Source organism: Panthera leo, chromosome C2, assembly GCF_018350215.1.
Source record: "Panthera leo isolate Ple1 chromosome C2, P.leo_Ple1_pat1.1, whole genome shotgun sequence".
In the NCBI taxonomy this organism is placed as follows: domain Eukaryota; kingdom Metazoa; phylum Chordata; class Mammalia; order Carnivora; family Felidae; genus Panthera; species Panthera leo.
In genome coordinates, this window is record NC_056687.1 from 107,499,932 (window position 1) to 107,513,485 (window position 13,554).

Sequence of the window (13,554 nt, forward strand, 5' to 3'; positions counted from 1 at the left end):
GCCGAGGACGCTGGTTAGTCTCGCTCCGGGTTCCGGCTGCGTTGGGCGTGCGTGCAGCTCGCTGAGACTATGGCGTCCGGGCCTCACCCGACCGCGACCGCTGCCGCCGCCGCCTCGTCGGCCGCCCCGAGTGCGGGCGGCTCTAGCTCCGGGACGACGACCACGACGACGACTACGACGGGAGGGATCCTGATCGGCGACCGCCTGTACTCGGAAGTTTCGCTCACCATCGACCACTCGCTGATTCCGGAGGAGCGGCTCTCCCCTACCCCGTCTATGCAGGACGGGCTCGACCTGCCCAGCGAGACCGACTTGCGCATCCTGGGCTGCGAGCTCATCCAAGCCGCCGGCATTCTCCTCCGGTTGCCGCAGGTCAGTGCTTCGGCCCCGGGCCGGCCCAGCGCGCTTCTCCCCGCTGTCCCTTCCGCTGCATCCCGGTACCAGTGTGTCTCGGCAGGGTGGGGATGCCTCCTCGGGCTCTCCAGCCACAGGTCCCGGCCGGATCCCGGGCGGGTCGAGGGTGGGAGGGCGCCGAGGCGAAAGGAGGACCCGGCAGCGAACAGTTCGCGGCGGGAGGGGGAGGGGGAGAGAGCGGCGGCACAAAATGGCGGCGGCGCCTGGTGCGGGCCCGCCTGACCCCTGCGCTTCCGTTCTTCTCTCTTGTCTGCAGGTGGCGATGGCAACGGGGCAGGTGTTGTTTCATCGTTTTTTCTACTCCAAGTCTTTCGTCAAACACAGTTTCGAGGTAAGAGCTGCGGGGGCGGGTGAAAAAGGATTTCTTCATCCGGAAACGAGGAGGAGGGGGTAGTGTCTCCACCCAGCTTTTCTAAAAAGGGAGTGGTTAGTTTAGGCCTTTGTACCTAGTTCTCACCCACGAGAAGTAGACTTTTGGAATGTGTTTTAAAACTATAAAGCTTCTCTTGAGCCCATGTGCTGTCATCAAAAATCACAATTTTCAATCAAATTCAATTAAGATTAGTTAAGCATAAAAAAAAAAGCATAGTACCAGCGTATCTGGTATGCCTATGGGGAGTAGAAATGTGCATCGTACTCTATTTCACCAAAAGTCCCAGTTGTGTCCTGAAATTCTCCCATCAGAATAAGTTGTTTAGACTTTGAAAGAGGCTTTCCTATTTGATAGTGTTGTAGTGTAACAATTTTTTTATTGGATTATGGGTTCTTTCAGATTGTTGCCATGGCTTGTATTAATCTTGCATCAAAAATTGAAGAAGCACCTAGAAGAATAAGAGATGTGATTAATGTATTTCACCACCTACGCCAGTTAAGAGGAAAAAGGTAAGATTGGCATTATTGAACACAGTGTTTCTTGCTGCTACTGCATTGTGCACCAATCATCAACTCAAAACATTCTTTCTTCTCAAAACTGATGCAAAGGAAAACCGGCTTTAATTTAGGTGTTAAAATTCACATAGGAGCTAACTAATACTTAAATTAATTTGAAAAAAAAAAACACAATTAACCAGCTATCTAAAGTTTGTAGAGGCAGTTGCATTTATGGACAATCCTAACAGTGCTGTGAAGCCAGTCCTGTGGTTTAAGATTAAACAAGAAAGGGAATACGTTTGGCTCAAGTGTGAGTGTATTCTGTAAGTTATTTTCCTCCCTCCCCTCTTGGAAGACTGAAGGTTGGAAGTGTAAACACTGCAGTTCAAGTTAATATTGTGGCAAAGTTTTGTGTAGATCATGTTTTTCTACGCGAAGTCCCAGTTAATTCTTTATCAATTGAGGTTGGCTTTTGTTAGAATACTTCTCAACATTGAACTACGATATATCGCATAATACCGGATCTGAAAGGACTGCAGGATAAAGGTTGAAGTTTGAAGTCAAAGGGATTACACAGGTATTTTGTTTTGGTCAGATACAGTATCAGTGAGTGGGGTAGAGAAATAACTATTGGGTTACATTTAGATAAGGACCGTTTTTATTTGATCTTGTAAGAAGAAAATAGAAACCAAATAGTGTCTTGGAGATTTTGTGGCTACGTGACAACACTTTGTGTGGACCTATGGGTTCGTGAGAGGCAGTGCAAAAAGTTTTAGTTGCAGGCTTCCTGCATCTAGAGGTGACTTCTAGTACATCCTGCAGAAGGATACACTTGGCATAGATTAGTTCTGTGTTCACTTCTTAAGAAATTGTGGTGATGTTAGATAAACTTGTACTGAGTTTGAAAGGAAGTTAGTTTTAAAAGGATTTTAAGTTGTTGGGGTTGGGTGTCAGTGCCAAATTAGTATCCTACATGCGTGGGCTTTATTGGCTGAATCTATAAGTTGTCAGTAATGGAACTATCCAGAGACATAGTAAAGTAACCTTTAGTTAGAAAGTCTGAGCCATTGCTACCCAGATAGTTTCCACAGCATTTTTTCAGTTTTCTTACGTTCTTTTTTCCTCCATCTTTTCTCATTTACCCTAACCACGTCCAGGGACAGACTAATATTTTATTTTAAACTATCCTTTAGCTTCTTGGTGAGGAATCCCTGGAAATTGGGAAGATATCAAATTGGTATTTAGTGTGGTCTGAGCTAAAATTTGTTTTTAGATATTTAGTGGATTCTTCAGGGTGTTTAAAACAAATTGACAGTAATTAAAAGGCTTTTAATCCGAGGATTCAGTGTTTGCCTAAAGGAGTTTTCGGTCTGTATTCTTTGAACCATTGAGCCAACTGTTGTATTGTAACTTAACAATGATTATCTACTTTGAACTTTTTCTATGAGACTTAGAGTATTCTTCCTTGAGGTCAGAGTAGGTCTTCTTAACTATACAAACTTTGGAATTTAAAACATCTCACCTGACTGTTGCGCCTGATGTAATAGTGTGTTTTTGGTCATTATTACAGAGAAATTGACTTTGTCTCAATCTTACAAGTCTGATTATAGCATGAAATTTAAAAGGAGTTGTTAATTGCATGGAAGCCTTTTTTTTAAAGCAGGATGTAAAAGTGTTTCTATGCATATTACAAGTTTACTCAGACACGTAACTTGTATATGTTATTAACTTCAACTCTTTTTTCCCTTGCAACCGACTATACAGCGACCAGCTACATTTACCAAAGCCTGGGTGATGTGGAGTGGTACATAGAGATGAAGCTGTCGTCATGGCAACAGTGAGTGAAGTATCGAAAATCCCCAAGGAGAAGCCAGTGCTCTGAGAATAGGTCACTGGAATCGGGGACTAACAGGTTGGCCACTGGTGAACCATTTAGAAAAACTCCTGTTTCTTGTTACAAGCTTTTGTCTTTGCTGTCCAAGTTATTAGAAACTATAGCTTGGTGTGTTTTTATCTAGAGTAGTGCCATTAGAAAGTATTGGTATTCCATTTTAGTTAGATAAATAGTATATCAGTTTAATGATGCTGTTTTAATCTGGTTTATGCATAGCTTTAAGTTGTAGTCTGATCTTGGTAATGACAGAGGACGCATCATTTTTGTAGCCTTTAGGTCATTGTTTTTCAGTCCTGGTTACACATTAGAATCACCAGAGAAGCTTTTAGAAAGTATCAATGCCCAAGCCCTGTCCTGGATTATTTCTCCCTCCCCCCTTCAATTTTTCTGTAGTTTCATAATTGCCTCTAAGGTCAGAATAAATGGCTGAATTGAAAGAGAAAATTGCTTTTTCATTTCATTAGTTTCCGATTTTAATTTGTTTTTGAGATGCAGCATATTTCCAGACAATTAAGCATTTTCTGTAATTTTAAGGAGCCCACATGTATACCTGAATGCTTGCCTAAAGACAAATATTCAGACTGATGCAACCATTCATTGGTGAATATGGTGTGGTATTTTCAGCAGGTATATAGATCATAGACAAGAACTGGAAGTCTTAAGTGGTCTTGTCATTTAGTCCAACCTCCCTCAGTTTATTTCGGTGGTTGTAAAGGTAGTGGCCTTCAGCTGGCTTAAACACTGCTAGAGGAGGAATATTCCCTTGGAGTAGGCGTTACAACTTTCTGTATATTGAACAACAATCTGGCTCCTCATAAACTAAATCTCATTTTAGTGTAGTCTCTCGAAGAACTAAGTCCAAATTTTCTAGGTGCTTATACCACACAAGTGAGACTAACCATGTTTGGATATCCTGTTTGAATTTTTTTTCTTTTTTTTTGTTAAGTCGTATTTCAACTAAATCATGCTAAAGGAAAAATTGTTATTCTCAGAGACGAAATAAACTTCCAGTGACCAAAGCCCAAGATTTCCTATTAAGACTAAAATTTGAAAATTTTTCTTTTCATGTAAATTTAATTTTAAAAATCTGATAAAAAAGCAGGGGAGGTAGAGTTTAGTTTGTTGATGATGAAAATTATTTTTTCTCTGAATAGGTAATTTTTTTTTTTTTAAGAGATTTAGAATGTCACCTCCTGAAACTTACTGGAAAGGAAAGTTTACTTAATTCAAGATGAAGAAATTCTAGCAAGCTTCAATTCAACTTTATGTGCTTGCTGCCATAGACAGTACTAATTGATAAATTGTTACTGTAAGTAAGGAAACCACCTGCTTAGACAGTTTCCTTTAATCTTTTCTTATTGCTGACCTACGGAAACATTTTTCTATTTCTGATACAAATTCTGATACAAAATAATCCTTTTACGGTAGTTGTAAATTACATGCTCATTGAGCCTTTCTTGATTTAAAACCAGTTTTTAACAAAATGAAAGTGTCAGATTATATATCTACAAAGTTACCTTCCAAAACCACTAGTAGAAGGCCTAAGCAAGAATTTGAGTATATAGTTGAATTACACTAAATAATGGGTTTGGTTTCCTTAATTGGTTTTGGTGTTGGGACTTTGACATACGAAAAAAGGAAAGTAAAGATTGTGGCAGAATAGATGGAAAGTAACAATTCATTTAATGAATTAATTCATTTAATTCAATTAATGAATAAGCCTGATTTGGGGATCAGATAATAGCCATTATTGAGACAAGTGTGTAGTTGGTTAATTGCAGGAAAAGTGAGTTTTAACACAATTTGAAGGCAGCTGTTAAAGCAAGCTTAGTAAGAGGTATAGATTAGTTTGATCAACATAAAATAGGGGGAAATGAGACAAAACTACTTTTATAAATTTATTTTTAGGATTTTAATGGTGCGGTTTACAGTCTGAATTGCAGGGAGTAAAGAGTTAGTGGCAGGCCACTATAAAACTGGGGATATTCTACGTACTGATACCTGTTGAAGGAGGGCCATCAAATAACTGGTTATGAGAGTCGGAGGTGTGGATTTGACTTTTTTCCAAACTTCTTGTAATAATGATAAAACCTGAAAAATTACAAACCTTAAGATTTTTGGGTTATATATTCATGTGTACATTGATTGCTCTGAAGTTAATTTTTTCCCCAAAGAGTATTTAACTTGTAGCCTATTGTCCTGATAAGGTAGATTCGTTGTTATATTTTTATATTAGAAGTCTGTCCCCTGTCCAGTTGGTGGCCTCATTCCTCACACTTCTCATAGCTATAATAGGAATCGAACGGAGTGAAGGCCATTTTCAGCACTGTTAATTTAAGTAAGCTAGTTTCCATCTTGTCAGATTTACCAACTTTTTTGTTTAGTGTATTTTGATAAAAATCATATACTATCAAATAATTTGAAATAGTCTAATAAGCATTCTTGTTGCTGTAATTTTAGATGGGATGAAGGAAGGAAAATGAAAAGATGTTTAGATAATATGTCACTGCAGGGTAGTTAATGTAGCTCATTTCAGATTGTTTTCTAATATTCAAGTGGATGTATTTAAAATACAATCTTACATATTTCTGGATTTGGCGTACATGATAAAATGAGTTGTGAGTGGTAATATTCAGAATGACCTTTTTTTAAAACCAGATGTGTTCTGCCAGAGCAAAAACTCTTGAATCTTTTGGCTGAAATGAATTCAGTATGGGGAAACATTTTTAAATGTTCTCTCCCTACATATACACCATATAATCACGTCTTAATGAAAATGTATTTCTTATTGGCTCTAAAAACGTCAAATGAAGGACAATGGGAAATGAAAGTCCACAAGTTCTCCGTAAGAAACCAGTTTTGAATTTAAATCAGATAGTCTTTTAATTGAAAATGCTATTTCCTAAGCATTGAACCACTGATACATAGCTTTCTGCATTATAACCTTTGAAGCTATCAAAATTTAGTCTGGCACAGAGACCTTGAGTATTCTGATTCCCTCATCGTGGTCTTCCCTTCTCTTTTAAATTGCATTCTAAAGAGTATTGCCTGGTAACTACAACTCAGACCAAATTTAAGCCTGTTTTTTATTGATCGCTTCTAGTTTTGAATCTTTTATTTATGTAATTGAGCTGAAATTTTAGTGCTCAGATTTTCTTTAACAGAGACGGATTCTTAGAATAAATTTGTTTAGGCAAATTGTCCATTTAGGGGAATCTGAATTAGCTACCTACCATTTTTTCCCCCACTTTATACTTTGGCCATAAATTAGCCAAGAGTTGATAGTTTAGACAATGAATTAAATCATTATAATCTTATGAAGTCTTTATAGTAAATATTTTCAATAACACATTAGTTTTGTCACTGGAAAAAATCTGTGGAGACTAATGAGGTTTGTGATGATAAATCAACAATTTAAGTCTATGTATACATATACACCTAAAAGATAATCATGAAAAAAACAACAAAGGATACATGTAAGTATTAGAATGAATTTTTCACTACAGGGTTGAGTTAGTTCCTATAGAAACCTAGTTTAGAAAGTGTATGTTTAATTAGCATAACTTGGACAGCACAAGATTAATGCTTTAACTTGTTTGCAGGAGTTTAAAAAGCTGGTTTCTGTTGCCAATAGTTGGTTGGAAGGGAAAATGGAGATGCCACAAATACAATTTTTTGGATGTGCAAAACAGTTTTGATTTTATTTCTTACAAACTATAGGACTCCAAGCCCCCTGATCCTTGATCAGAACTACATTAACACCAAAAATCAAGTTATCAAGGCAGAGAGAAGGGTGCTAAAGGAGTTGGGATTTTGTGTTCATGTCAAGCATCCCCATAAGGTGAGTTGTAGAGTGCAGAGATTACATTCGTAAGTATTAGGGTCTTTCTAAAACTGCATCTTACATGAACTTATATTGTTATTTTTGAGAGTTAACCTTGGTTTTTAAAAAGCATCCTTCAGGTTATTGAAATTTATCAGAAAGTAGGAGTCAAAAAGACTTGGGTTCAGATCTCCACCCTTCATCGTGTGGGCATAGATAAGTTGTTTTTGCCTCTGTGGTTAACCCAGTTTCCCTAGCCAGAAAACAGATTGTGAAATAACCTTATTCCAAAGAGGAAATAATATACATGTGCAAAAGTACCTGGAATGCTGTCACACAGTAAAATGTTCAAAGCATAGTGGCTGCTCGCTGTCTGAATATTTATTTCTCCAGTATCTCTTAGCTTACATATGATCATCATAATAGCCCATTGGTTACCATATGGGTGCTCTGGGGATAGGACTATCTGTGAGAGAAGTTTGTCTTTGCCATTAGCTCTTGGACTTTGGCAAATATCCCTGTTCCTCGGATGCTACATATTCAAGATTGTAAAATTAGAAAGATTGATAATAAAGGTCCAGGAAGATTTAACCTGAACTGTAGTGAAACTGTTGATAATGTAGTTTTTATTTATCACGCTTCAGTGTGATAAGCTTCACTGTAGAAATACTGTTTGATTACTTAATTGTAATGTCCACTGTATTACATAATATGATCATATGCATTGTGTAGCATTAAAAACATACAGTCTGTAGGATTTTTGGACATGTAGAATTGTACCCTGGGAAATTAAGTGAAATAATCTCATACCACAGTGCCTGTCACATAGTAAAGTGTTCATGGAGAAATTAGGTATTTTTTTTTAACTGATTTCGCTCATTTTTCCTGTGCAATTTTGGATCATACTTCTAATTTTTATGGAATCTAGTGGCATAATAACCCACACCGACTGCCTGTGTGTTATAGGTTGGTCTGTATTATCTATGCAGTTGTAGAAGAGATAAAACTTGCACCTAACATTTCAATTACTTATATTCATTGAACTCTGTATTCTTAAAGAACCACTGATTTGCTAAATTGAGTTTTTTTCCCTTGTCCTTCAGATCATTGTTATGTATTTACAAGTCTTAGAATGTGAACGTAATCAAACCCTGGTTCAAACTGCCTGGTAAGTTGCTTTTTTACATTTCTTTCCTAGCCAGGAAAACAGAAGCAGAAATAAAGTAAGTTTCATTTTCCCTTTCCAAAATAATGAGAGGAGTTTGTTTTGGTGCTTTTTGTTTTTTTTGTTTTTTAACCAAAAGGTAAATAATGCTTATTTCTGCTTCCTGTTTTCTTGGCTTGACTAATTGCTTTCAATGGAGAACTCAATTTAACTTTGTTCTTTTTTCTACTCTTTAATTAAAGGGTAGTCCATGATGGTAAGTCATAGAACTCTGCCCTCTGCACTTCAGCCCATGACCTCAGGATGGCCTGATTGGCTGCCCTGCTCTCCAGCCAATCCAGTGCAAGCTCTCATCCGAGATTCACTGAAGTGGTCCATATCCATCTGGCAGCATCTTCTAGTTCTGTCGGGGTGTCAAAAGGATTTGTATATTTGCTTCTAGAAGTAACTATTCAACATGCCTGTGTATATAATGTATACCTGTAACTATCAAAATGAATAGTTCATTTTTGATAGATTTGTTGTCCAGCCATTATGAATTAAATGATTTTTTTTTGTTAGGAGTTTGACTTAGATTTCTATTTTTAGTATGTATAGCATGGTGTCTACCAAAGGGGAAAGTACAACTTGCAGCTTAAAATGGGCACCATTCCCATTCTGGATGAATTATAGCTGCTGGACTGTTGAGGCAATACTAAAAGAATTACATTTTTAAAAGAGATGTTAATATTGCCATAAGTACTGTAGAACTTGGACTTTTGACATGAAGATGTTTGACTTGGAGGGCTAGTTTATTTTAAGGTAAAACAAGGAATTTGGTCCAGCTACAACTACTTTCTCAAGACTGTTGATGATGTGCAGGACTTAAGTAATTTTCATGTTCTGGACTTAATGACTGCCATGCTTCTTTAGGACTCAGTAAATATCAGTAATATTAGATAAGTCTAATTGCTTTTATAAAATGCATGACATTTTTAATATATGCTCTATAGAACATTTAAGCAGTTTTCATGGATAAGGATTTTTAAGAAATAGTCTAACCTTTTAAAATAGTTTAACCTTTTAAACAGTTTGTGAAATTTCTTTAATACTTTAGGGATATTGTGGGGAGGGTTCACTAATAAAAAAGTCCAGCACTTTATTAACTGAAGTAGTTTATTGCTTTTGTTTGTACTTAGTCACAAAAAAGGTATGTAAACAAGGCTATTCTGTATATTTACTGCTCTTCACTTCCCTACCTAGATTTTCTGAAGTAGCTTAGTTTTCTTAATACAATTTGGTGAGTGCTTACTGAAAATGCCTTTTTACCCCTGTTACAGTATTTTGAGTTTTTGAAAGAACTTGGTTGACACTGCTTTTCATTGTGGATAAAGGAGAGATGGTCAATAATTAATGGCTTGAAGTACTGTTGGAGTGGTTTATCATTTCTGAAATTAGATATGTGAAAATTGACTTTCAAAGCATTGCTTTTCATAGAAATAAAAACTACAGAAGTACTATTTGGGATGATGTGGAATTATTTTAAAGGACTTTAGTCACATCTAGGAAAGCTGAAGAATGGTTCCAGTGTTAAATTCTTATCTCTTACTGATTTTTGAGTTAAGAGTTGTTGTATGCTAGAATATGAGGATATGAATATAAATAAGAGAAGAAAAAAGAATAAAGTAGATTGAGTCTCCAATTTTATGTAAGCCTCGGAAGGACTGGTTTGTTTATGTACAAAGCTTATGGTTGAAATATTTTTCAGGAATTATATGAATGACAGTCTTCGAACCAATGTATTTGTTCGGTTCCAGCCAGAGACTATAGCATGTGCTTGCATCTACCTTGCAGCTAGAGCTCTTCAGGTAGGTATATATAGCCTGTAGTCTGCTATAGGATACATCACAAGAGTTAGCAGTTCTAATAAAAACTGAAATTTGTCCTAAACCATTCTGTTTTTATGGTTTAGATTCCATTACCAACTCGTCCCCATTGGTTTCTTCTTTTTGGTACTACAGAAGAGGAAATCCAGGAAATTTGCATAGAAACGCTTAGGCTTTATACCAGAAAAAAGGTAGCTGTTTACTTATGTTTGTGTTAATACTTTTTAAGTGTTAAGAGTCTAAACTAGTATAAGGGAGAACTACTAACTTCATTTTCTTCCACCAGCCAAACTATGAATTGTTGGAAAAAGAAGTAGAGAAAAGAAAAGTAGCCTTACAAGAAGCCAAATTAAAAGCAAAGGGATTGAATCCCGATGGAACTCCAGCCCTTTCAACCCTTGGTGGATTTTCCCCAGCCTCCAAACCATGTAAGATATATTCAAAATTGAAATGATTTGGGCACTGAAGATGTGCAGTTATTAGAAAGCTTTAGCATATAACAGTGGCATAGAAACAATGATGTTAGCAAGCAAGAAGCTGTTACCATTTTCTCTTATGATAGACAAATACTTGAAAGCATGGTGCTCTTGAGTTTCATTTAGAAACAACTTTTTGGCCCTCTATTAAATCCAATAGATAACATGTCTTTGTGTTGTTTTTAAGCATCACCAAGAGAAGTGAAAGCTGAAGAGAAGTCACCAATCTCTGTTAATGTGAAGACAGTCAAGAAAGAACCTGAGGACAGACAACAGGCTTCCAAAAGCCCTTATAATGGGTGAGAGTATATTTGAATTAGAAAACTAGTCTAAGGACTCTTTTATGTGTTTAATTTCTAACACACTAAACATGTATCTGAAATAATGGTGTGGGGTTTTTTTTTTTTGTTTGTTTGTTTTTTAAGTGTAAGAAAAGACAGCAAGAGAAGTAGAAACAGCAGGAGTGCAAGTCGATCAAGATCAAGAACACGATCACGTTCTAGATCACATACTCCAAGAAGACAGTAAGTAAATATTCTCATAGAGAAAGCAGTCTTATTTGGAGTAACGTTCCTGAGTTTTAAGAAAATTGAACATAGTTGGATGTTTTCACAGTTAGGCTAGATTTAGTCTTTTTAACATGAGCTAAATTATGAGAAGTGAGTTTGGAAATCTGCCCTGCCTATACATGGCTTTTTCGTTTTGTGGTAGTGTAACTTAACATTGTGTTCTGGTTTTGCCCATTTTTTGAAGAAGTGTAGGGGCTGGCCACAAAGTGCTATGGAAGGCTATAATATCCTGTCTATAATGTGAAAACAGTCTTTTTGTTTAAGTTTAATTCGAGAATATTAATATTTTATTAACTGTTAATTAACCAGTAATCAAATTGACCAGAGCCAAAGAATCTTCCCTGGCTTTGTAATTAAAATGCTAGCTGCTTGTGTCTGTTCAATGGCTCTTTTGAACATGTGTGAGATACTCAATAAAAAGCATAGCTATCTAGGACACTTTGCAAAAATTACTAATTTTCTCTTTGGAATGTAGACATGTGGTACATTTAAGATTTGTATAATACAGGCTAGCGGGAGCTGGTGAGAGGTGGGTAAATTTAGTGAAAGTTTTCTGTCCTGCCTGTACTGCTACAGGTCAATATTGTTTTTTGAACCTGTTAAAAGCACCATCAAAATAATCTGTTCCCAGCAGAAACTGAATCTAAACCTCAAATTTTTATTGTCTAAGTTATAATAATAGGCGGAGCCGATCTGGAACATACAGCTCAAGATCAAGAAGCAGGTCCCGCAGTCACAGTGAAAGTCCAAGACGACATCATAATCATGGTTCTCCTCACCTTAAGGCCAAGCATACAAGAGAGGATTTAAAAAGTTCAAATAGACATGGTCATAAAAGGAAAAAGTCTCGTTCTCGATCTCAGAGCAAGTCTCGGGATCACTCAGATGCTGCCAAGAAACACAGGCATGAAAGGGGACATCATAGGGACAGGCGTGAAAGATCTCGCTCCTTTGAGAGGTCCCATAAAGGCAAGCACCATGGTGGCAGTCGCTCAGGACATGGCAGGCACAGGCGCTGACTTTCTTCCTTTGAGCCTGCATCAGTTCCTGGTTTTGCCTATCTACAGTGTGATGTATGGACTCATAATCAAAACATTAAAAGGAAATTGATTAGGATTTGATTTCTTAAAGCCCTCTAGGTCTCTAGAAACACTGAGGACATTTTCTTTTGGAAAGAAACTATGTGTTTTTTTTTTTTGTTTTGGGGTTTTTTGTTTTTTTGTTTTTAAGTTTTTGTGGGTTTCTTTTTTGTTTGGGGGGTTTTTTTGGTTGTTTCTAGGGTTTTTGTTTTGTTTTTGTTTTGTTTTGTTTTTTTTGCACATTAAAATGCCCTAGCAGTATCTAATTGAAAACCATGGTCAGGTTCAATTGTACTTATAGTTGTGTATTGTTTATTGCTATAAGAACTGGAGGTGAGTTCTGTAAAAATGTATCTTATTTTTATACAGATAAAAATTGCAGACACTGTTCTATTTAAGTGGTTATTTGTTTAAATGATGGTGAATACTTTCTTAACACTGGTTTGTCTGCATGTGTAAAGATTTTTACAAGGAAATAAAATACAAATCTTGTTTTTCTAAACTGCTTCAAATAATCTTATTTAAATAAATTATTAAACAGAGAAAAATTTTAATAGTAAAGTGCCTGTACTGATTTTCTGACAAAACGTTTTCTCCATCAGCTATATATATAGTTCAAGGTTCTTAAATGCAGTTCTTACCTGCATTGAGAGCTATTCTAAAAGTCTTTGCCTTTACATTTGGAAAAAAACCAATGGGAGTTGTGCAACAGTGTAATATTAAATGTTCTATTGTAGCATTAAACCAGTCTTCAAGTTGAAACCTATTTGCACATATATAGTACTTAAAATTTGCTTTAAGCTTCTGGTACCATTTAAGTGAGCTGTCCTCTAGAACAAAGCAAAACTTTTAACATAATGGTATATCAGACCCAACTGTTAAACATTAAAGGTTTTCTTTAATTTAGACAGTGAAGATTTTATCTAGGCTAGGAGGATTGAATAATAAAATGAGGACCCCCGGACTTGGCTAGCTGAAAAAAGTAAAATCTGACCCTAAAGTAAATCAAGTTTTGTTGAAAAAGTCAGAAGTCCTATATCCAAATGAATACATTTTTAATATGCATATTGACAGTTATTTTACCAATAATTTGGAAGTGAATTTAGAAATTTTAGAAGGCCATATAGGATTTCATTATTTTATAGTTATAGTAAGTTTTGCATTAATTTTTTTTAACACTTGATTACGTGGCCACTAGACCTGGCTCTAAATAATTTTTTTGTTTCAAGAAATCAAATATACCCACAAAGATATGAAGATTTACTGCCACTAAGGATGTTTTTAAAAAAAATAACAGCTTCTCAAGATGATTCCAAAGACCAACATTCACCACTGGTGAGCAATAGGGCTGAAAAAAGTAGAAAGCCAAACAAGGCAACTACACTGCAAGAGAGAAGAC

At 36.4% G+C, this 13,554-nt stretch overlaps 1 protein-coding gene across 2 annotated transcripts; it reads left to right on the forward strand.

Moving 5' to 3' along the window:
• CCNL1 (cyclin L1) lies at positions 1–12,310 on the forward strand. Of its 2 annotated transcripts, XM_042954694.1 has the most exons (11): positions 1–372; positions 671–745; positions 1,187–1,296; positions 6,899–7,019; positions 8,105–8,169; positions 9,914–10,013; positions 10,118–10,222; positions 10,318–10,459; positions 10,695–10,806; positions 10,933–11,031; positions 11,747–12,310. In XM_042954694.1, exons 1-11 carry the CDS (start codon positions 70–72, stop codon positions 12,093–12,095), a joined length of 1,581 nt encoding a protein of 526 aa, XP_042810628.1. In that variant the 5' UTR covers positions 1–69; the 3' UTR covers positions 12,096–12,310. The 2 variants fall into 2 exon arrangements, with proteins under 2 accessions (XP_042810628.1, XP_042810629.1); XM_042954695.1 differs by lacking the exons at positions 10,118–10,222; positions 10,318–10,459; positions 10,695–10,806; positions 10,933–11,031; positions 11,747–12,310 and adding an exon at positions 8,409–8,422 and having other exon boundaries at positions 9,914–10,006.
• The last annotated feature ends 1,244 nt before the right edge of the window (positions 12,311–13,554 follow it).